This window comes from Lissotriton helveticus, chromosome 6 (genome assembly GCF_964261635.1).
Source record: "Lissotriton helveticus chromosome 6, aLisHel1.1, whole genome shotgun sequence".
Classification (NCBI taxonomy): domain Eukaryota; kingdom Metazoa; phylum Chordata; class Amphibia; order Caudata; family Salamandridae; genus Lissotriton; species Lissotriton helveticus.
The window spans coordinates 1,708,866,319-1,708,890,452 of NC_136067.1; the positions used below are offsets into that span (position 1 = coordinate 1,708,866,319).

The following is a 24,134-nucleotide window of genomic DNA, read 5'->3' on the forward strand; positions in this document are numbered from 1 at the left end:
ATCTTTGTATGGGGGGCACACTCTTACTCAGGTGTCTATTGTCATAGGACCTGTCTTTATCCTTAGGGATATTGCTGCCACCAGTGGAATCTAATCCACTTAACTTTTGCTCCCTTGCCAAAGCAGGTTTTGCTTGGGCTAGGCCAAGTTATTCCCTCTCTATTCTGATTTGGACTTCCCTCATCCTAGCCTGGTGTTCTCTCCTCTGAGGAGAAGTCATTCCCCTCTGAGAACCCCTTGAAGCATTGGAGCGGAGAGACTCCCTGGAGTGGGATCTTTCCCTCCTATAACTCTGGTTAAACCCACTTGAAGGCCTGAATGGGGTAGTCCCATTCTCAGCCCCAAATAGGCTTAGGTTAGCCTGCCTAAGTCTCCTAACTTGAACCTGGCTGTTTACCTCTTCCCCAGAATCTTCCTCCTCCACTACCTCATCATCATCTATGACAGTAGGGTCAGGGGCCTCATCTTCTGTGGAGGGCATACCTCCTGCATTCCCTGTAGGACCTGTGCTAGAGGCCTTGAGAACCTCAGATTCGTCTAAGAGTTCTATCAGGTGCTGAAGGGTAGGGTTAGAACCCTGTTTCAACTTCCTTGTGGTACACACGTGTCTCAGTTCTCTGAAGCTGAGTATGTCAAACTTGGAGGGTGCCCTTGGAGGGTCACCTTCCACAGGTAAAGCTACACTAGGTTCACCTGTGGCTGACATTGTTCTAGTGAGGTGTGGTGTGTGCACCTACCTACACTAAGGGGCCGATTATGATTGCGGTGAATCCGCATCCTCGGGGCCGGCGGAAGCCACCGCCGGCCCCGAGGATGCGGATTCACCGCTGCGGTGATTCACAAGACCCCCCGCCAGATTAGGATGGCAGGGGGGTCGGGAAGTCCGTACGCAGCTTTTCCGCCGCGGTCCCGCGGCGGAAAAGCTCTAATATGGTGGCGGTGTCTCTCAGACACCGTCCACCATATTAGGAAATGCTTAAAAACATGCTTTTCCGCTGTGGATTTTCCGCCGTGGAAAAGCATGTCGAACTTCACTGCGGGGGCCCGTTGCGGGCCCCCTAGGTGAAGGGGGGTGGGGGGTTCACATGGGGGGTACCTATGGTACCCCCTGCATTTGTATGCAGAGATCGGCAGGCACCGCGCAGTGCCTGCCGCTTTCTGCATACAAATGCAAAGTATGCATTTTTAACATTGCGGCGGGTGCAGCTTGAAGCTGCACCCGCCGCAATGTTAAGGATTGAGGATGTGACCGCCACCCTGGCGGTCCCATCCTAATCTTCACGGGGGAACGCCGCTGCCCATGCGGACGTTCCCCCCTACTCTATGGTGGCGGACGGACTCAGGTCCGTCCGCCATCATAATCGGCCCCTAAGTGTTTACTACTAAACCTCTCTAGGAGTTGTAGTCAGGGTGTGCTAGGCCCTTTGGTCTACAACAGCTAAGTTCAGTAGAACTTAAGTATTCTAAGTCTTGTTATATACACCTATGGTACCTATGTGATCTTTCAAATGATATCTCAAAGATTACAATTGGTAAAACAACAGCACGCTCAAATCCCAACCGCTGCACACTAATGTGACAAGTTGGCCTGATATGTGATGTCCACTATTCTAGTGGCCACCCTGTATCAGTCCAAACAACCCTTATGGTGATGGTTGTACAGTCAACCTTATAGACCAGCTATCCTAGTGGTAGCATGGACAAAGCAATCTTAGGCTAAACTCAAGAGGGCATGTGAAGCCAGCTGTTTTACCATATGCAATCCCTTTAATACCAAATGAAAGGACACCACACAGGATATATATATAAAATATATGTGTATTTATTACTAAATTAATCCTCTGAACTCTTAATGAGGTCAGAGGCACAAGCACATAACAAGATACTTAATCAACATACAATAAGTTGCACAAAATACAGTAATGCCCTAGGGGCACTTCGAACCATATTCTAAAATAGTGGTATAAGAACCACGTCACGAACACAGGATAGGTCTAGGGCCTGGAGAATCACTGGGGCTACGCTGTACTACCAAAGGATAGGGAGCAGGAGGCCCACGGGATGCGTGTGCAGTGTCTTTACACACACCCGAGTTACTATAGCGTTAGAATGGGAACGAAAGAAATGGAAACTAGTTATTTTAGGTCACTTCCGGATGGTCTAGGAGAAAGCTACTTGAAAGTTAGACACTAGGATAGTAAATACCCACAGGAGCTCCGAAGTACTTGCATTACCTCACCCACAGGAAGCGGGTGCATTGGTGTCAAAGTGTGTCGGGTTTCGTCGCTGAATCCTTTGGAGCCTTGAAGAAAGATTCTGCAGGCGACCAGGAGGGAAGTGTCCGGGTGGATCCAAGGGCGGATCGAGGATAAAGAGTTACCTGAAAGCAGAGGGGACAGAGTCTGGGTCACTAGCTAGTGACCAGGATGGAACCAGGAAGGAACCAGGCGATGTCGCGAAGCAATCAGGTGATGTCGTAAAGCTTGTCTCTGCAGCCAAGTGGACCAGGAGGTATCAACGATGACCAGGAGCTGGATACGGACTGTCCCATGAAGGCTCTCGCTGTTGGCGGTGTCGGCTTCCGGATTGGAGTCAACAAGCCTTGGCAAACGCAACCCACACAGGAATCGAAGATGGCTTCTTGATCAGACCAGCAAGGTCTGATGGGCATCTCCTTTTCAGGGAAGCAAGGGCCAGTCTGGAGCAACCAGACCAGCGGTGTAGATCAAAAGGTTCATCGTCACAGAGGCCACTAGCCAACAGGCAAGTGACCGGACAGACGCGTCAAGCAGGAAAATGCAGAAGGGCCCCACGCAGAATTTGTGGAGTGTGGAGGGCTGATCTTCGGTGCAGTTGGTGCTCGAGGCTAGGGCTTCTCAATCCCCAATGCACAAGTTCGAGGGTGCCTCAGAATTTGGACGGAAAGCAATTCGCTGGCTTTCCAAGATGGCCGGTTCCACGTCTCTCGTCGCCTCCACGGGTCTCAGCTTTGCTGTGGCTGTGGATCGGGCTGTTGGAAGTCTGGAAGTCTGGGTCTTGTCAGGCTCTGTGCTCGGGCTCTGGCGGGAGCGTCGACAAAGCAAACCGTTGATCGCTTGATGGTGCCTGCTTACACAGGGTGGTCACTCCTTGACCACAAGGGAGATTCTTCAGTCTTCTAGTTACACCCCTTTCCCTTTGTCCAGTTTCACGCCAGAGCTGGGGCTGGAGTGCCCCAGCGCCGGTTTGAACTGGACTATGCATGGGACACCTTGTGTGCCCCAGGCAGTGTCTCATTTCATTCAGCCCTCCCTGCCCCAATACACTATGGCCTGTCTGGGGTGGTGCTAGCACCTCCCAAGACAGGAAACCTATTGTCCAAGCCTCCCTCGCTGGAAGGACTCCCAGCAGCAGGAGGTCAGACTTGTGTCTGTGGCAGCAGAATCCATTTTGTGATGCTGAGGCTCTGGTTAACTTTAACCGGGATTAGTAGGAACAACATGTCTTCCCCCTCTAGAAGGGTGGAATGCTACCCCCGTCGCCAGAACTGGTGAGGGGGTAGTTTTCCAGAGCATATGACACCTTACACGACATGTTTTGATAAAGCCAAACCAAAGTTAGCATTTAACCGCGAGGTTCATAATGCACTTAAGAGTATATGGTATGGCTATATCCTAGAACAGCTATAAGGACATGGTTCTAAAAGCTGCAGACAGGCTCAGCTCATGCTAGAGCCTCATCTCACATAAAACCAACCACTCTGCCTCCAGGATTGTAAAGGCCTGCCATTGGAGTGACTTATAGGTGTATATGTGTCTAGATATAAGATTAGATATAGGAATACTATACCTAAGCAAGGGGTGATTACACGACCTTGCCCCAGCTGAGTGATCAGCCAGTTGTGTCAGTTTGGATGGCCAGCCAGGGGTGGCAAAAGATATGCTGCAGCCCCTGGTAGGCCTTGGGTGCGCCTATGCCCTGGGTACCTATGGTACACTGTACAGGGTCTCACAAGAGTGACCCAACATCCAATTAGGTATGTACCTAAAGTACATGGAGTCCATTTTACAGAGAGAGCAGATAGCCTGGGGCCCTGATTAGCAGGATCCCAGGCCAACTAAGTCGAAAACCAGCTAAACACAAGGCAAAACATCTGGGGTAACCATAGTCAGGTATCCACCTTCCTACACCAATTATAGTTAAATTTCTGAGGCTCGCATCCCAAGCTTTTTCCTAAGCAATCCTATGTCAAAAAAGTTCCTACTACTAATGTAATGTTTTCATCTACCTGTTTGATTGTGAGAACTTGTGTGCCTCAAGGTCAGTCCCTGATCGATGTAACTACCTGACAAAAGGTGTTTGCTGTTCGAGTTATTTTCATCCTTGACTCAACATCTTCCAACATTTAAAAATATATATTTTTAATAATACAATTCTTTGACTATTAAATAAATACACTTTCATAGCAAATACATTAAACATATAATTATGCACATTATTGTTGCTTCAGCATCACAGAAACCCCAGGAGGTCTGGCACATTTGGTGTAGGAGTGCTACAATTTATTTTTATGTAAATAACTCCTCCTGTGGTCCTAATAAAAAAAGACCTAAAGCAGACGATTGCAGGGCGGCAAAGTTAATCTGCATACACTTTAATGCACTGTGAACATAGGTAGAAAATGTGGTGTAACCTCTCCCTGAAATCCACAGTGATTCTCTGTATTACCAGCAAATCTTTTGCCCTAGCCGTGTAAATTCCCCAATCTCCAAAGTTAAGGGAAATTCAAAGGTATCTCTCTCAATGTTACTTCCAGATTAAACGGTTTCCCTCCTTCAATGTGAGTAAAGTACTCCATTCTGTTGTTCTTTTTGATAGTCTATGTTTAAAAAAAACGTTGAACCTAGTCTCCAAAACCGCGTTACACCATATTTGTTTTCTAAAAGTGGCTCTGCCAATCCTCCACAACTATCAATCAATCAATCAGTATTTTGTATAGCGTGACTAATCAACCGTGAGGATATCCAGGTGCTGGGGAGCAGGACTCGGCTGAAAAGCCAGGTCTTGAAAAGCTTTTATGAAATCCTCCAGTGAGGGTGATGCCCAAGATGGAGGGGAAGGCCATTCCAGGACTAGGCGGCGAGGTAGGAGAGGGAACGGTCTCCACTGTGGCTTCAGTAAATGCATGTGGTCTGTGCAAGGGTGGTGGAGTGAAGGTCTCTAGACGGTTAGTGGAAGTTCAGGCGGAGATTATGTATGCTGGTTTTAGGTTGTGGAGGTATTTTTAGGGATGTGTCAATGTCTTGAATTGACATCTTCTCTGGACGAGGAGCCAGTGGAGGTTCCTTAGGTGTGTGGTGATGTGGGTCCATTTGGTTGAGGATGAGTCTGACAGGTCAGTTCTGTATCATCTGTAGTCTATTTTTGAGCAGCCGATGAGAGCGGACGCAGCCTAGTGAGGCTCCCGACCCTCGGCCCGCTTATCCGCATTAAATCCGGCATTAGACGTGGAATCCCCGTGAATTTCGGGTCGATCCCACGTTTTTCATCTGTGCCTGCTCCGGTCGAGTGGCTGGCCGGCAGATCGACCATAAAGAGCGCTACTGGCTGCGGAGAGCCCGGGAAGACGAACCGCAAAATGGCGGCGGGGGGCGTCTGAGGACTGCGGACTGCTGTCGGCTGGGACCTGAAGCGCCTCTGTGCGGGACCTACGGACCGGGGGCTGTGGATTGCCTCCGAGAGACACCCTGACGGCGGCGGGCCCTGGGGGTGCCGGTGCGGTGCCCGTACGGCGGTGCGTGATCCCAACCCTGCGGGACCTGAAAATTTAGGCCCCGGCTTGTGGGCCTACAACCCCATGGAGATGGCGCACCGACACCCGAGTGAGCAGTGAGCAGCGAGTGCGGCGCCGCAGGCGAGCGGAAGGAAGACCGGTGAGCCCGCAGTGTCGGCGGGACTTCGCTGCGGGGCTGCTGAGGTGCGGGGACGGAAGCACCGGACGGCGCCTGGGAGGTCCGTAGGTGGGAGAGCAGCGGGACGGAAGGAGGAGACTGGTGGGGGTCCCGTGTCTCCCCAGCGGGACTCTGCTAAATCGAGCGAGGAACTTTGAGCCCTGAATCTGAACCCGACTGCCCTGCGGGCGCGCTCGCCCATTCCACGCTGGGGAGCTGCCGGGGCGGAATTCGGAGCCCTGCATCGGCCCTGAGGTGCGCTCTGCCTTACACTGGGAGGGGGGGCGGCACGCCGGGGGCGAGGAGCGCTGGCGTGCAGGAGCCCCACCGCCCCCAGGAACACTGCACCCGGGCACGGGCCCCGGGGCCTTCTAACACTGGGGGTGTGACGCCTGACTGGCGCTCTAACGACGAGCCTGTGCGGAGCCTTGGCGGCAAGCAACGACGAGGCACAACGGCTTTGAATCTGGAGAGGCGACTTGACTCCCTGGCATTGGGATCGGCTCCCACTGGAGAGCGTGGGTAAGAGTTCGGAGACCCGGTACAGCGGCTGAGACGATTTCGGGGAGAGGTGACTCGGGCAGTTGATTGGGGGGCCCGACCCAAGCGAGGAGGAGGACCTGCCTGCAGCTGGGTGCCATCGCTGGGAAGGGCGGCCACGTACACCCTTACTGCTCCCCTGAGGGAGGGAGGCACGACCACGGCGACTGGACCCCTGAGACTCGACGGCCACCGCCATCAGGGGGACCCCGACCACGCAGAACACAGGAGTGGACCCCCTGCCTCGACTTGCCCCAGCAGGGTCGGCTGGTACTTCGGAGGCGTGATGGGGAAGCCACGGGGACCGAAAGGAGATGGGGGCCCGACCTCAGAGGCTATAGAGGACACACAGCAACCTCAATCGGAATTGCAACTGATGCAGGACAAAATCCTCGAAGCTATTGCTGCCACGAAGGACGCTCTACATCAGGACATTGCTCAGGTGGCGACGGGCCTGGGGCTCCTGAGGGCTGACCATGGAAAACTAGCCGATAGGGTCAAGGAAGCGGAGATCATTGTGAAAGACATTGGGCCGGGACACAAAGCGCTGGAAGGAAGGCTCACGGATGCCCTAGACCGCATCCACACACTAGAGCGGAGGGCGGAAGACGCGGAAAATCGCAGCCGTCGGAACAATGTGCGCTTAGTGGGCCTTCCGGAGAAAAAAGAGGGGACGGACATGATGGGTTACTTAGACAACTGGCTGCGAACAGTGATGGCCCCAGAGGGCCTGTCCCCCTTCTTCACGTTGGAAAGAGCGCACCGCGTACCTGCCAGACCCCCGAAGCCGGGTCTGCCCCCACGACCGGTGGTGATCAAACTGCTCCACTACAGAGACAGAGACTGGCTTTTGCAGCGGGCAAGAGAGGCGGGGCCATTCCAGGTAGACAACAGTAAAGTCACGCTGTTCCCGGATTACACCTTTGAAACTCAGAAACTCCGAGCCTCATTCCTGTCTATTAAAAAAGAACTGCGCACAGAGGGACTGCAATACTCGCTTTTATTCCCAGCACGGCTCCGGGTCTCAGTAGGTGAGAAAGCTTTGTTCTTCACAACTTCAGCGGAGGCATGGTCCTGGTGGGATACTTACATAGCTGGAACGGATGGGGCCCGCTTCGGAGCTGAGGAGGTGCTCCAACAGAGCTCTGTGCGACGATCCAACCGGCTTCGGAAACGGGGACAACACCGGAAGAAACCGACGGAATCTCAAACAGTGTAGGAACGGAAAGCGGCACTGCAGGCGGTGAAGGAGGTATCGGGTGTGGCATCGCAGCCGCTAGAGAGAGAATCGATCTCAGAGGAAGCGAGAACGGGCTCGGAGACCGAACTATCAGAAGTGGACAGCACGAGGGGTCCGACAGTCACGCCACAAACCGTGGAAGAAATCTTTGGCAGCTGAAACACGGACATGGGGGACTGGCTGTGCCAGCCTAGCTAATATGGCACGCGAGACTATTTGAGCAGGCAGCCGTGAGACTGGACTAACGTGAGTCTGGAAGTATATTGAGGGGCGGGGGAACAGGGAGGCAACTGCACATAGCAGAAGCTAGTACACGCACCCAGAGGCCCATAAGGCCGCCGCAGTACAGACTGCGGAGTAGGAAGTTCTGAGAGCACGTTGCTCACTTGTTTGGATGGGGGTAACTCTTTTGCAGTTAGGTCCTGTTCTAGGGGGGGGGGAGCCTGGAGAAGTTGGGGTAACTCAGGGCATGGTCTGGGAAGAGGGGGGGACTGAGCTGGGAGGGAATGAAGTACAGGAAGGGGCGGGAGCGCATTTGTTGGGGACGGGTGGGAATGGTGTCTCAACTGGCGTCTGGTCACTGTTGGAAGTGGCCCTAGATCGACCACACCAGGATAATGGATAGTGTGGGGTCGTTAAAATGTGTGTCCTGGAATGTGCGAGGGCTGAATTCAATGACAAAGAGGCACAAAATACATTCCTATCTTGTCCGCAGAGGGGTTCATATTGCCTTTCTGCAGGAGACTCACCTAACTAAGAAGGAAGGGGTTGCACTGCAAAGAAGGTGGAGGGGTCACTTGTTCTACACCACGTATTCAGCGTTTGCCAGGGGGGTGCTAATTTGGATTCGGGCTGGGGTTCCCTTCCAGGCCACTAGGCACACTGTAGACCCAAATGGGCGATTTGTGGCAGTTGAGGGCTTGCTCAGAGGCCGCCATATAGCACTCTGTGGCATTTGTGCACCGAACGCTTAGCAGGCATCATATTTCACTACATTATCCAGGCTATTGGCTACTTATTTCGCTGGACCGATACTGATGGGGGGGGACTTCAACTCTATTGCGGACGCCACTTTAGATAGGTCGCACCCACCGCTACATGCTTCCTCAGTACACAGGTTGGCGAAACACAGATCAAACTGGCAGGAGAAGTGGGACCTGTCGGATGTATGGCGGGTGCAACATCCGGCAGAGAGGGACTACTCCTTCTACTCCGGCATACACGACCTCCACGTCCGCATAGATGCATTCCTGTGCTCCCAAGCGGTATTGCCTATGGTTGCCCGGACTGAATATCTAGCACGCACGATATCAGATCACAACCCCTTACTCCTCACGCTGGACTGGTTGAAGGGGATCATGCTCATCCCAACATGGCGGCTCCGACCGGACACGCTGGATGACCCGCCGTTCAGCGCGGACTTAGAAGTCAGGATATCCCAATACTTTGCAGAGAATGAGGAGACTGCCTCCTCCAGAGCAACAGAGTGGGATGCACTCAAGGTAGTGGTAAGGGGTCATTGTATAGGGAAATTTGCGGGGGCGAGACGGACGCTAGTAGACGATTTGGACAAGGCTGAACGGACACTGAGAGATGCAGAGAAGTCGCGGCCAGGCCGCCCCGAACTGCAGGAAAGGGTATGTGCGGCGCGAGAGGCTGTGGCGGTGGAGGTAGAGCGCCTGCGCAGCTTTGACTATAAAACTTATTTGACTAAGGCTCTCGCTGAGGGGGATAAGACTGGGGCACTCCTGGCCTGGCTGGCCAACCCCAGTAGGGGCAACACCCCGATACTGTCCCTGACAGGTTTAGGCGGGGAGGTGTACAACACCCAACCAGACATACTGCAGTGCTTTAGAACGTATTACGTTAAGCTCTACGAGAAGGGCTTGGAGACTCGAACCGAGGCGATAGAAGCCTTGTTAAACGAGATCCAGCTGCCTCAACTGGAAGAGGAACACGCTAAAGCCATCGGGGGCCCGATCGACCTCACCGAAATTAGAGGGGCCATAAAGAGAATGGCGCATAATAAAACACCAGGAATAGACGGGCTGCCTATCGAGTTCTACGGAAAATATATAGATTTACTGGCCCCAAGGTTACGAATAATATATAATGAGGCCAAGGAGAAGGGCGAGTTACCACACTCGATGCGCGAGGCGATCATGATCCCCCTGATAAAACCGCGTAGAGATAGCTCAGATCCGGCTTCGTACCGACCGTTATCAATGCTGACGGCGGACTATAAAATACTAAGTACAATCCTAGCCACTAGACTGGTAACCCATATGCAGGGTCTGATCCATAGGGACCAATCGGGCTTTATCCCTACTAGGAACACGTCACACAACATTCGTAGGCTGCTTCGACTAATAGCAGATCCTCCACAGACCGCAAGAGCCCCTATGGTGCTGTCGGTCGACATAGTGAAGGCTTTCGATAGCCTAGAGTGGGGCTACCTGTATAGGGTGATGCAAGGTTTTGGTCTGGGCGAGGGTTATATACGGTGGACAAGGGTGCTCTATGCATCGGCAGGCGCCAGGGTGAGAGTGGGGGCGCTGATGTCGGATCGATATGAGGTGCACAGGGGTACTAGGCAGGGGTGCGCACTTTCTCCCCTGCTATTCGCTTTGTCGATGGAACCGTTGGCGACATTGGCTAGAAGAGCGGAATCCTACTGCGGATTAGTGGTTGGAGGAATCCACCACTATATATCCTTGTACGCAGACGATCTTCTGTTATTCTTAGATAATGCCGAAGAGGCGGTGGAGGGTGCGGAGGATTTACTGGCGAGATTCTGAGGAGTCTCCGGCTTAAATGTGAACTGGGCAAAAACTTGCCTCTTCCCCCTCCGGAAAGGGGAGAGGTGTTCTTCGACCAGCCTCAACCTGCGCTGGGAACCTAACTGTCTGCACTATCTCGGGGTTTATATTTACCACGAGCCTGCAGACTTATTGGACGGTAACATTGGTCGATGTATCCGAGCGTTGCAGGGCTACATGACCTTCTGGGCTAACCTCCCTCTATCCATGACGGGCCGGGTATCCCTACTCAAAATGATCGCTCTACCGCGATTGTTGTACTTTTTTAGGACCCTTCCTATTTGGATACCAGGAGAAATCTTCAAACACCTAAAATCTCGAATAGTGTCCTTCCTGTGGGGAACAGGCAGGCGGAGAATAGCACTGGCGACTCTGAGCCAATCCCCCCTCGTTCGCCCGAAGAACGAGGGGGGATTGGCGGTCCCTGACTTCGAGCTATATTACCTGGCTGCACAACTGCAGTTCTACACGCAGGGTGTATCGGGGTCCGGAACAAGAGAGAGACATAGGCACCCCACGCCATGTGTTGGCATATATCGCTCTGCAGCAGAAACTAGTCCTCAGAGGGTTGTCCCAGGAAGAACGAACGCTGAGACTGTGTTGGAACCGCATGCAGAAACGAGCTGGTCCGGGGCACCTGTATGCCCCCGAAATTCCAATAGGAATGATAACAGCCCTGCCACATGGTGGAGACTGGTCGAACCTCCAAATTTGGGAGGAAGCTGGTCTACAGATGGTGGGAGACCTTTATACCGACGGGGTGCTGACACCGTACCAGGCTCTACAGGAGCAATACGATCTCCCGAGAGGGGACTATTTACTACATGCGGCTGTAGTGAGGACTATACAGGCACATTGGGGGGAGGGACTAGTTGAACCCAAGACATCGTAGGCGTGCCAATACACGATGATGGCGGCAGGGACCTACAAAGCAGTTACGTGTCTCTACTCCAGAATGCACACAGAGAATATACCACCTCTAACACGCCTCAAGACACAGTGGGAGACAGATCTGCAGAAAGACATCCCAGATACAATGTGGTCCCAGTTGGTTCAGAGAGCCAGGAAAAGCACCAGAAACGCCCGCTTCCAACTGATACATCTTTACATTCTTCATAGGGCCTACCTCACCCCGAATAAAATTGTGCAATACTTTGGCGCTGAGGACGCAGCATGCCCCAGATGTGTGCTACTAGGGGCTGATTTATTGCACATACTGAGAGGCTGTCCACAGTTGAAAGAATACTGGAGGGAAGTGGGAGACACCCTGAACGAGGTGACAGATAGAGAACTGCAATATGACAGTGCGGTTGCACTCTTACACTGGTTTCCACACACACGCAAGACCAAATTGTCAAGTACATTTATAGATATGGGCCTACTTATTGCGAAAAGGGAGCTCACCAGGGGATGGAAATCAAAGGTAGCGCCGTCACACCGGAAATGGCTGAACGAATTTCTGAAATGGGCTGCAGCAGAGAGTACAATTAGATACCAACTGGCTCGACGTAAGTCGGATGAGAAAGCCCAGGAAGCAGCGCTAGCGTGGGAAATCATGGTCCAGGCTCTTAGGGACAGTGCAGTGGAGAGTGAAGAGGAGGAGGAAGCTGTAGACCCAGGGGCCCCAGGGGAGGTGGTTCTAGTCCCAGCACTGATACCGGACACACACACCTATTAATCGACACCAGACTCCTGAGACTACCAACACAATGGAGTACACAAACACCAGGCGCGGGCGCGGACACCAGGGGGAGGGTGTGTTAACCCGGCTATGGCGGAGGGCACAGCGCCCATTTGCCTGACGATGAGGAGGAGAAAGTTGGGGGGAAAAGTTAAAAGCGGAGAGCGGAGGACCGATGGAAACGATTGCACCGAGAGATTGGGAGCGTGTTCTTAACACTAAATCGCCGCCCGGCCTCCGGGATGCGGGTTGTAAGGCTGTGTATGCAATGCTTGGAAAGAGGGAAGGAATTTACGGTCCCGCGATCACTTCCTGCAAATGTGTTGTATAACTTGTATTGAACTCTGCAATAAAAATTGTTTTACAAAAACAAATCTGTAGTCTATTTTTGAGTCTCAGAAAAATCTTCCTTGCCTACTATCTCCGCTTCCCCTGGTCATTACGTGACTGAACTATTGCATAGCCTATTAAAATAGCAGAAGGTGATGGATGGAATGCTTGCATAAGTCTCAGACACTGGCACTTGCTTGGACCTCATTGCAGTCAATTGTTAGATTCCCACTGTGTAACTGTAGATGGTGTCTTAAAGAGTATAAAGCCTGACTCCATTTTAAGTAGGCCAAGGGTCCGTTTTCTGTATTTTTGCTGAATCAACAACATGACCATCTTTTACACAGATATTATATGTCCTTCTCTTCTAAGAACCTGTGAAAGTGTCAAATCACTCAGACATAGACATCAACAAGAGACCTGAGGTTGCAGATGTCTGGGACAAGTATCTTGCTATCTCAATTTCAAGGCCTCCGTGACAACTGATAATTACAGCATTTGGCTTTAAACAGATATGCAGGGCGCTCACTATACCTAAGAAAATCTAGATGCAAGTTATGCTACTCCATGCTCTCCTAGCGTAGAGCGTAGAAGTAGGTGTTAGAGTGTCAGCTTTTTCGATGACATGTTACAATGGTAGAAATGCTCATTTTATTCTCATTGTTTGCAACATGCATTTCTGCGGTTTTCATTATATTCTGTGGTTGTTGTTTTAGTTGAAGTCTCTTTTTCTTAGCGCATTTTGTAAGTGTGGTATTGAGAAGAAAGAAATTGGTTTGTTTCCAATTACCACTGTGTCCCTGCATACCTTTTTAGGAACCGTTGGTAAACCAAAAGCATTGATACCATTTCAACTATGTATTGGGTGGGGTTCTGCAGAGCTACTAAAACGTGTCTTTTACATTCAAGCGTTGGTGCATTGAACCAAGTTTACTTGTGTCCCCTGCGGGTGTGAAAACAAACCATGTGGAGCTGAGCCAAAGATTCAGTTTAGGCAACTATGGTGCGCAGCCGTATGCAAATCAGTTTTGGTATTGCTCCAAAAGTAATAGTCCTGCACAAATTGGCACACGAAACCCCTATGGACCGGAAAAAAACAACCAGACTGGTGTCATCCTTCCTTGCGAAAGCCTTTACACTAGTTTCCACACTCATTTCTCTCAAATTTTAGGGATTTCAAAACTATGCAACTGGCCTATTGTTTTGTCTGAAATTAGACTATTGCATCACACTGATGCTGAAATATGTCCACTGGCCACTATTGTAAGAAAAACCACTTTGAAAATGCAATGGTACTCTCTATTGCTGCTGGTTGAACATCTAGTTATCCACTAATGGGAATAGCATTTATACAGTATAGTAGGAAGCCATTCCCTCTCTAAGTATCCTTACTCCAAAGCACTTTGATACCACTGTGGAGCATTAACAGCACTTTATAAAAGCCGGAATCCATTAAATAAAAAAAAAGAACATTTTGCCTTTGTGGTACAAATGTGTGATTGCGCCAAAACTTACATACATAGCAAGGTATAAAACATATGTACAAATCTGCTGAGAGTAGTGTGCTATTTAATACCATTGTTGAGACAGTGTAGGACTCATGAGGATCTTGACCCACTCTAGTCATGAGTCATGGTCTAGCTCCACTCTCAATGATGATAATGTATGGTATTACCTATCCTGTACCGTGCATTATAAAGCTATTGCAAGCCACTGATGAATTTTGTGACTATAGAAGGGAACTAGTCAGTAGGCCGACTTCCTTTATAAGGTCTGAGGTGACTTTCAATATATTTTTAATGTGCAGCAGAGGGTGTTGTATTCCTTATAATATAGGATCACCCATCCCACAAGCTGCTTACATTTTTGGGGTCTTGCTCTTTCATGTGAAAGAGATAGTATGGTATCAAGCATGAAGCATAAAAGTGGAATCTGTAGTGTGATATTGAAATCTGTTTCAGAAAGAGGTTGTGATTCAGAGAGGGTAGTAAAATGCAATACGATGCTTCCTATCCTGCAATATACTATGTGCAAAAAATAAACATGTTGCCATAAATCCCCTTCCCACTGCTCATTTTCCAAATAAGAAGGAAAAGAAAGTTCGTTGTTTGAACTACAGCTTCAATGATGCTCGATGCTCTGTTGTTCTTTTATTTTATTTATTTATTGGCATGTATATGTATATGTATGCCATAACATTTGAAAACATACTGCCAGTTTACTAAAAAAAAGTACAGAAATATCAAAACATACATAAAATGGACATGAAAAACTAATTGCAATATTTCCAATAATTTGAAATGGCTGCAGAGTAGTAAATGATAAGTTAATTATGGTTGAGTTGCAGTTTTATAATGCCTCCTGCCAGAGATAGCAGCCAAGGTGACCTGCCTTTCACCTTGACTGGTAGCTCTGGCAGCTGGCATTATGACACCACAACTCAATTATATGGGCCCACTTTGTTAGTGAGTCAATATGTTTCTCCTCTCTCAAAAATGGTAATAGATAGCATATAACAAACTTAGCATCTGCATGTATACTACCTTTGTTTTTACTGCCCTTAGATCTGCAGTGACACATTATGTCATTTTAATGGTGACCAAACAGGCAAATTGGAAGTTTATATTTTTGATGAGAATGTAAGGAAATGTTGTCCTGTTTTTTTTCTGTTATTTTATCAATTTTGAATAATACCCAGTGTATGAAACTAACAACTTAACCATGCCTACAGACCAGTAGTGTGATTTGGCAATCCACATGTTATTTCTGCGATTTAAGGATAAGGGTTGGTTGATGATTTTATGAATGAGATGTAGTACTGTGTTGTCTCAGTATTGGGAAACTGATGTACTCGTCGTATGTCTCATAAATGTGCTGTAGTCAAACAGGCTTTTTTGTTACCGATTTTGAGGCTTCCTGGAACCCCCTTGTGACTTGCCTTATTTCTTGTGGACAAATATGCCACTGCCCCAAAACGTAAATAAGTAAACTGTATTTAAAGATTCCCTGAGAGTAAAACGCTATTTATTCCCACTGTGGAGGTAGGAGGTAGGGAAGGAGCATTTATTGATCCTGTCTGGTCGTGGGTCATTCCCTCCGTCCACTTTCAGTTAATGGGAAGAGATAGAATATTAAAATCTGAGTATCTCTCTGTGTACTACGTATGCATGTGTTTGCTGCCCGTAGATTGCACAGTGGCACACTAGATCAGGTTGCAAACAGGCGCGTCAGAATTTACATGTTGTTGGGGAGATTATAGAGGCTTGTGGTGCTGTTTACGCTGAAAATGAATGTGTATGCCCATCTGGAGTTACACGACTTTATTGCCCCAATGCTGGATGCAGATGGCGCTAAAATGTGTTTTGAGAATACCTGGAAGCTACGAAGAAACAAGTGTTCACCAGATGAACTCTAATAAGAGAGAGAATTACGCGGGCCCTCTTGCTGCAAGCACAGAGCAGGGCCTCAGTCAGAGCCATCGCTCACTGTCAGGAGTTCTTGCAGCGGCGCGAGATGTAACAAACTGTTTTATTTTTGCTTGCAGCTGAAATGGAGAGTCAGTTGGAGTGTGCGGAGCCTGCAGAAAGTCAGTCTCAAGAACAATTAAGAGGTAAGTTATACGCCTCGACATTCTTTTCAGTTCAGGCATTAAAACAATTGCATTGAATTCAATCTAAGAATATGAATTAATAGAAAGGGAAACGCCAATCACGTGGGACTGTCAAATGTATTCTGTTCCACTAAGCAATACACTGAAACGGTTATAACTCCAATTAAATTGAATATCTCTTTATTGTAATACTTTTCCAATAAGTGGCGAATGAAAGCCCCGAAAAGAAGAAACGTGGACGGCTTATTGTCTCCGAGGCACAAATGCAATTTAAGTGATATACAAGTGTGGGGTCGGAATTTTATGTCATTGCTTAGGAAACTCGCCGGCATTTTATATTGGCTGGAATTAAGTTCAGTTCACTCAAGTCCCACGAGTTCTGGGGAAGCCAGAGTAATAAAGGTTTTATTGCCCCTGGCCTTACATTACCTAATGCCATTTGACTAGGCGGCAGTGACAAGGAGGGTGGGGCCCAGGACCAACACTGTGACACAGGGCTGGGATTTCAGTAGGAGACAGAAATATAAAATGATCTTCATTATTATCACTTATTAGTATGCAGATGTGAAGAGAACACTGCAGCCCCGCTTCCCCCCCCACCCCCATTTTAATTCCTACCAGTAAATTGCTGATCTGAATATGACACACCGTGAATTAGGTTCAGACCTATTTTAAAGTGACTGGGGTAAAAAGTAGAGGTTTTATTTAAGGCAGGAGTGTGACAAACGTCAGGATGTGTTTTGCATTTACCTTTTCCTTAATAATGCAGAGGTCTCCTGTGGAAACATCAGTATGCTTGGAGAGTACGAGCCTTATTTCACGTTGGTTATTATTCGCCTCTAGATGTTAGTGCTTAGTGGTGGAGACAGGAATGCTTCTGAGGTCAAGCGGGCTAACACCGGAAGTTTCAAATTTTCGATTATTTACATGCACAAAATTAATCCTCACACGGAGGGCCACGAATATGGCCTGCAACTACAAGCTGCTACATCCTTCACCCCCAGTATCCACCCTACACAATTTTGACCTGACATTTTCAGTGGCAGGACAGTGAAATAAATGCACGAAAAAAAAAATCTAATTATATTGTTCCTTTTAACGATATTATCTTGTTTTTTTCTGAGCTCCTATCTGTCCCTTCTTCTTTTGCTCAATCAAATGATGTAACTTAATTAGCTAAATTAACTAAAGAGAGATTTATACAAAGACATTCAGGATGGCAAATTGTAATTACCTATAATTATTCCATATGTTTGGCCCTTTTTTTTATTTTTAAGGACCTCATAAATTCATACTTCAAAAAATGCCCAAATACAATCTTTAAGGAATAAAGAAGTATTTCTCGAACTACGAACTACTCCCTGTTAGTGTATGTAATGGCGTTTGCACTGTAACTCTCAACATGTCTTCCTACAGCTCTTTATCAATGAGGGTTCCTTGCCGTCTGAAAGCCTGTAATTCACACCTGTCATCAGATCTGCCTGCTGGTCATCATGAAAGGACTCAGTGTCCTTCAAGTAGTCACTTAAATAGTCCTGAAAGTCAGGGGGACAGTATTGAGAGCTCTCACCTCCAAGCCTGTAGAACGGGTCCAGCTTGTCAGACGTTTAAATTCTTTCTCTCGTTGCTCAAAAGAGGTAATTTGATCGATCCCCTCCTTTCCTTTTTAACTAAGAAGTAAAAGAGAGTGCAAGCCTTTTTACCTTCTTTAAATGTGAAGGGGTGCCAACAGACTCAGGCTTCTAGTTTACCTTGTTATTGTAGATTTCACCAAATAAAGTGTCAAAACCTCCTCAACAATAGTGTAAAATTTACTGATGCAATCCATTAAACCAGCTAAGCTACAGTCTGAAAAATTGGCATGTGTAAAGATTTCTGAAAAGAGTGATCTATAGATAATAGAGTGTTAGAAATCGGGCCCCTAGTTGGCATAGGTTTGTACCCTGTCCAAGTAGGGACCACAATCCTAGTCAAGATAAGTCAGATACACACCATAAATTACCCTCTGGTAGCGCGGCACAGAGCAGTCAGACTTAACTTAAGTGGCAATGTGTAAAGTATTTGTGCTCAAAAGAAAAAGGTTTGCTGTTCCTAAAGGGGACAAAGGATAAAGGGGAGTAGGTCAGAGGAAAGGAGCCACTATAAGGAGAGTAGTTCCTTTTTGGAAATAGGGCCCTCACACACCTTTGCGGGTGTCATGCTTCATCATCGGGATTGCACCTCGTTGGACCTGCGCTGCAATGCCTGACTGGCACCCTCAATGGGGGATCTTTATTGGAGATCTTTTTCCAAAGCTGTTATGTGTAATGCAAGTTAAGGGACCTTTCTGTAGATTGAGAAAATGTATGTGTCGATTTAGTGATTAGTGACTTAAAAAAGGCTAGTCAAGTCTCAAATCGAATTTGAATTTAGGAGTATGCCTGACTTTGATGGGGTGGCCATGTGCAGAGGTGCTTTCCAGTGTCGGGTGCCCAATGTTACCCTATGGGGATCAGTCCGGTCAAAAAGAGACTGCAGGCTTGGACTGGAAAACCAGTCGGTCTGAACCGCAAAGGGGGTTCAGGTCTCATGATGCTTTAGGACATGGGGACTCCTTTGGTCCTCCACGGGCCAGGGGTGACGGGTACAGAGGTGTCTTCAGACACCTGATTTTCAACACCTGTAGCACACATGGTAGAGGGGCCCTGCTTACAAAAGGCTGCAGGTGGTGTTGGAGAGTTCACGAGGGGCAAAACCAAAGTGGACTCTGTCTCTTGAGGGCTTGGGGATCACGCTGACACTGTTGACCCATTTCAGCTCGGGCTAGGAAGCATAGATGCAGTGGTGCCTTGCAGCTTTGGACTTTGGCGGTTCCATAGTCTCTACGTCTTCTTTGTGGTACCTACAGGATGCAGGGGAGCAGCACTACTGCTCAACAGGAGTCCTTGAGTCTTGATTGATGGCAGACAGTCCTCCCAGGCTTTGGAGGCATGACAGCTTGCAAGACGAGATGCCTCTCATGCAATTCGATGGGGAAACAGCAGACAGGCCGGCAGGGCTGGGGCCAAGTCAGTTGCTCTTCCATTACCTTTGCTTTTGTGGCTCTTCAGTGTCCTTCTTCATAGGTAGCCAAGATCTGATTCTCTGGTGCCAGGGTTCAGGTAAATATTGAATTTAAGGGTGTCAGGGGAGTGAAGGGTAGTAGCAATGAGCTACCTAACCTTGGGGTCCCTATGCGCCCTTTAAGACCATTTCCTGGAGGAGGTGGTCCTAACTCTCCTGGAATTCCTGATTTTGCCATCACCAATATGGCTACCTTTGAAAAGTCAAGTTCACTTCATGTTAAGCCACCTTAGGGGTGGTACTAGTCTGGGGTGGGCATGCCTATTGGACTGGGTAAGTTTCCCACCTGTTCAGGTGCCAAAAATAGATCTGAACATAGGGGTTGGCTTCTTCTCCTGGGAGAGAAACCAGATTCACATACCAAAGGCGGTAGGCGGTTTGAAGCTCCCTTGCCTTGGAATGTTAATCTGCTGGTCATTCTGTGGGAGGAGGTGAAAGCACCCCTTGCCAAGCAGGCTCGGTTTAGGACCCTCAGAGAGCAGTTTAAGGGGGTCAGACACTTGTCTCTGGTGGCAGGCTGACGAAAGGCAGTCAGTCAGCACCAGGGGCTGGTAGGTTTTCAGGGGGCATCTCTAAGGTGTGCTTGTGTTACTGAATCCAACAATGACATCAGTGTGGGTTTATTAATATGTTATGTTTGATACCAAACATCCTTCTTTATCGAGAAGCCATCATGTAGGTGAGGAACGTGTTTGCACCAGTGTCCAGCACATGTTTTAAAAATGGCTTCCATGTTCCCTTGTACAGGCAATAAGGGAACTGACCAGCACAGCGGCATATCTCCTCATGCAGATATGCCATCACATGTAGCATAATGTACCCTGCCTTAGGGCTGTAAGGTCTGCTGTAGGAATGACTTAAAAATCTTACATGCAGTGTTAGGGGACGTGGCACACAGGGAAGGGTGTTTTGTTGTCTTTTCTCTGCACCAAGAAAAGCAGTCTGCAGTGACAGTTTGCAAGAGCATGGTGAAGGGTCCTATAGGGTGGTACAATTTGTGATGCAGCTCTTAGAGGTCCTCTTTAGTGCCTCAACCTTAAGTAACTTGGTACCATTTCCTATGGACTTACAGAAAGTAAAAAAGGTATCGCCAATTTGGGAAAACAATTGCACAGTTTTGAGTGAATAGATCTGGCCCTGGGCACCTGGTTAGCAGGAACCCAGTGCACTTCCATTTGGAATCACATCATATTCGAGGCAAAAAAAGTGGGGGTTGGCCATGTCAAAAAGGCCACTTTCCTACACTCATGTTGACATACATTTTCATTGGTATTCCATAAATGTTATGCCTGTTATAAGAAAGTTACTGTAATTTCATAATTATATCATGATTGTGGGTGTCATGCCATTCAACTGTGGATCCTTTTATCACCACCCATGGCAATTGCAATTATGAAGTTTTACACAGCTTCTGTCTACCACATATTGAAAATATTTCACTTATCCATTTTCACAGATTGAACAATACAAAGCGTTTTGAGAGTGTACATTAAGTTTCTTGTTCGTAAAACAGGTACTTTTTAGAGGGAAGGGGCTTAGGTAGATCACCACGGCCCATTTACGCGTATTCACTCTTCATTAAGCAGTAGGACAGAGAGACTTTATATACACACCTTTGCTCCATTTCTTTATAATAATATGATGAAAAACACCAACTCTCTTTAAAAAGTACCATCAAAGTAAAAGTCTGATAAAGTTCACCTTTTGTGCACGTATTTGTGGGAGAACACTCACCAGTTGGCAGTTGCCAGTCTAACATGTCTACTATTTGGCTACAGTTTAGTCCTAATTCACTTGGTTGGCTTGGAACCTTTTCTCACAGTTCTCACTCTGCTCTCAGTGAGGAATATAGTTTTCAGCACAGTCTATACATTTTATCCTAAAGATGTTACAACTTTCCTGACTTTTCAATTAAATGTGAAAAAGAATGTACACAGGGGCACTCCTTGCTGGTTATTTAAGAATAGTTAAGGATAGTTTAAATAAAGTCCTTCACTTCAGTCAGACAGGAACAGCTCAAAAGAACAATCTGCTTCTAGCCTCTGAGAGCATTTTGCCCCAGTGAATTTATTAGAAACCGTTTGTACTCTTGTTAGAGATAACAGATGTCACATATAGGCCATACAAAGGGCAAAGCTATCACACTGTGAAAACCCCACAGGAATTTCTCTTCATGTCTCTCTCACTTGAGAAATACATTAAAAATCTGGTTTAAGAGGCAGTCGTGCTGGGCCTGCAAAGATTTGTTATATTGATTTTAATGGGCTGTTTCATTTCACTCCCACAGGAGATCCCGATGAGAAAAAAGAACAGTGAGACGCTGAAAATCAAGGACCTTTCCCAGCGAAGACAGAAACAGCACCCAGGGGTGTATATCAGGGGAAAGGGTGGGGGAATTGACAGCAAGGTCCTATATTGCATCTTTCGGTACAGATTTCAATATACTTGGTACCTCATCTCAGTTGTGCTTTTGACCTTTTCACAATTTTTTCTCACTGCTTCTCTTCAAACACTAAGCCTGATTTCTTGTTGATTTTTTGTTTTTCTCTTGCCAATAATGATGCATTTTAGGGGTGCTTATAGAATTTATTATGGGCCAAAGATATTTTCAAAATAACATTGTTTAGGGATTTGCAAGAATCAAATTATTTAAAAAAAACATTAACCGTCATGGAAGATTATAGAGAACGTGTTTATGTTTTGCATATATACTTACTATGCTAATCTTTCTGGTTTTTGGGCAAAATAGAGAGTGTCTTTAAGTAGTGGTTTTTCTCTCAGTTAATTGTGGTTGCCAATGCATACTGAGTTAGTTGTTAAAAATTAACAATGGTGTTGGTTTGTACCATCTCATTGGCAATTAAAGTGAAAATTAAGCTGGTGATAATTAATTTGGCTGTTTATTAGAAGTGCACATACTTAATGACAAAAATGCAAATGCAATTTCTTAAACAGAGGAAATTGATTTAAGTTGAATAGCATTAATAATAGAACCCAAGTTCGAATATTGCCTTTACGGGATGACTCAGTTGTAGCAACTTGACATCTTTTGCATGTTCTGCCTTGACCCACCTGGCCACCGTAGGTCAGGCCTTTTAGAACGTAGCACTCCTTCTTGTAATCCTGAATGGATTTCACTCTACTAAATCAGTAAGGGGATACTGTGGAGGGAGTGTGCATATACTTCTGGTTAGCAAGGTTAGGTGGCCCGAAAGCACCAACTATTACGGACAGTAGAAGTAAATATACTATATGTATTGCCCCTGCTCCCTTTATCCACGAATACTAGATGTGAGAAGCAGATATTTGTCTCTGCAATCTGCCAGTAGTTGGGAAACAAAGAATCATTTTAAACCAGTTTTTCTCGTTGTTGCCTTTGGCTTTAATAGGTTCATTTGCACCCCTACCCACACTGTTCTGATTGTCTACTCTATACGCATGATTTTAAATTTTTTTATTTAGCAGGCATTTGGCTACCGAAGATGTTTTCATATGCCCTTTATTATTTTACAGATGTTTTCATACTAACAGTTGTTGATGTTTTCTCGACAAGGCATTGTATTGTAAACTATTGTAAATTGATATAGTATACAAAAGATGGAATTGTACAGCTGTTGTCAAAGGTTGATGTTCTGTTAAACATTCCATATGAATGCTATTGAAAATTAACAATGGTTAATTTTACTGATTGCATTACTACTTGCACATCCATGTTCAATAAGAAGTATATTAATGCCCTCCCTCCTAAGACTTCCAATAGACTGTGAATGTCATGAAAAGGGAATGGGAGCACTGTTCTTGAAATTTAAATGATACGTATGCTCCATAGTGACATGCCTTGCATTTCAGGTTCTGACTTGTGTCTGCATTGTATTCAATTCTGTTTAGAATAAATATTGCGTTACATAGCTATTAGCAGGTGAAATTGCTTTTTTGAATTTTTTTGCTCCTCACACATTATGATTGTATGACATTTCTTATTTCACAAACTATACAATCTATTTAAATTTATACCCTAAGGTAGTTGAAGTGCTTCAGGAACAAGAGCAGGTTCTTTTCACTTTATAACCTATTGAACAAGAGTGTACTCTGTTAGTCCAGAGAGCCAGGAGCCACGTAACCACTAATTATATTCATTTTGTCCTCATTTGGATTAATTATATGTAAATTTGCATCCTATGGCTAGCCTGAAAATCTTGCTTGACTCCTGCTCTGGTGGACCTACATTGGGCACTCCTGATATAGGTCCACTAAGATCCAATAATACAATACTAGATTGATCACACCTGTTGACAATCAAATCTAAACGAAGCAGAAAATGCTGACTAAACAATTTTTGGGAGGAACAGTATTCAGCTGCTCTTTGTGATAGTCACCTGGTCTATAAACGAGAATCCCCTTTTCTGAAGTATATTTATTTGAACATTACACAATTTCAAGTCATGGGTTTGTTTTAGTGGCAGGTGATGTTTGTCTGAATTCTTACACATATCAACATTATTTTATTTGTAGGATGGGTCCAGGCATAGGTTCTAATTTCTAAACACAAATGCAGATAAAAGTAGTCTTTAACAGCAAAGAACTTGTAGAACATGATTAGAGTTCATTGGCTTATTTCATCCAAACACCACAAACGTGACTGATATCCCATCTGCCTTAGTACAAGTGAATTACATTCAATGGCACTTGTAACAAGGCAGACAGGATATCCGTCACATTTGTGATGTAAAATCCTGTCTACCAAACTCTAAATAAGGCCCGAAGTGTCTGTATCAATTAGCAATAACCAGGTGGTGTGGGCACAAGACATGGCAACTTACGTAATCCATGCTTTGTCTTATTTAAACGTGTCTTGATCTGTGTACACCAGGTGTGTCTCAGT

At 46.9% G+C, this 24,134-nt stretch overlaps 1 protein-coding gene across 1 annotated transcript in view; it reads left to right on the forward strand.

Annotated features, from left to right (window-relative positions):
- Window positions 1–23,160, forward strand: part of LOC144763712 (uncharacterized) — a 3,323,440-nt gene extending 3,300,280 nt beyond the window's left edge. The window contains exons 14-15 of the mRNA XM_078649576.1: window positions 16,085–16,150; window positions 21,540–23,160. Of these exons, the coding sequence (XP_078505702.1) occupies window positions 16,085–16,150; window positions 21,540–21,568 (95 nt within the window). The 3' untranslated portion in view covers window positions 21,569–23,160. The remainder of the gene's footprint in view (window positions 1–16,084; window positions 16,151–21,539) is intronic.
- Window positions 23,161–24,134: the final 974 nt, after the last annotated feature.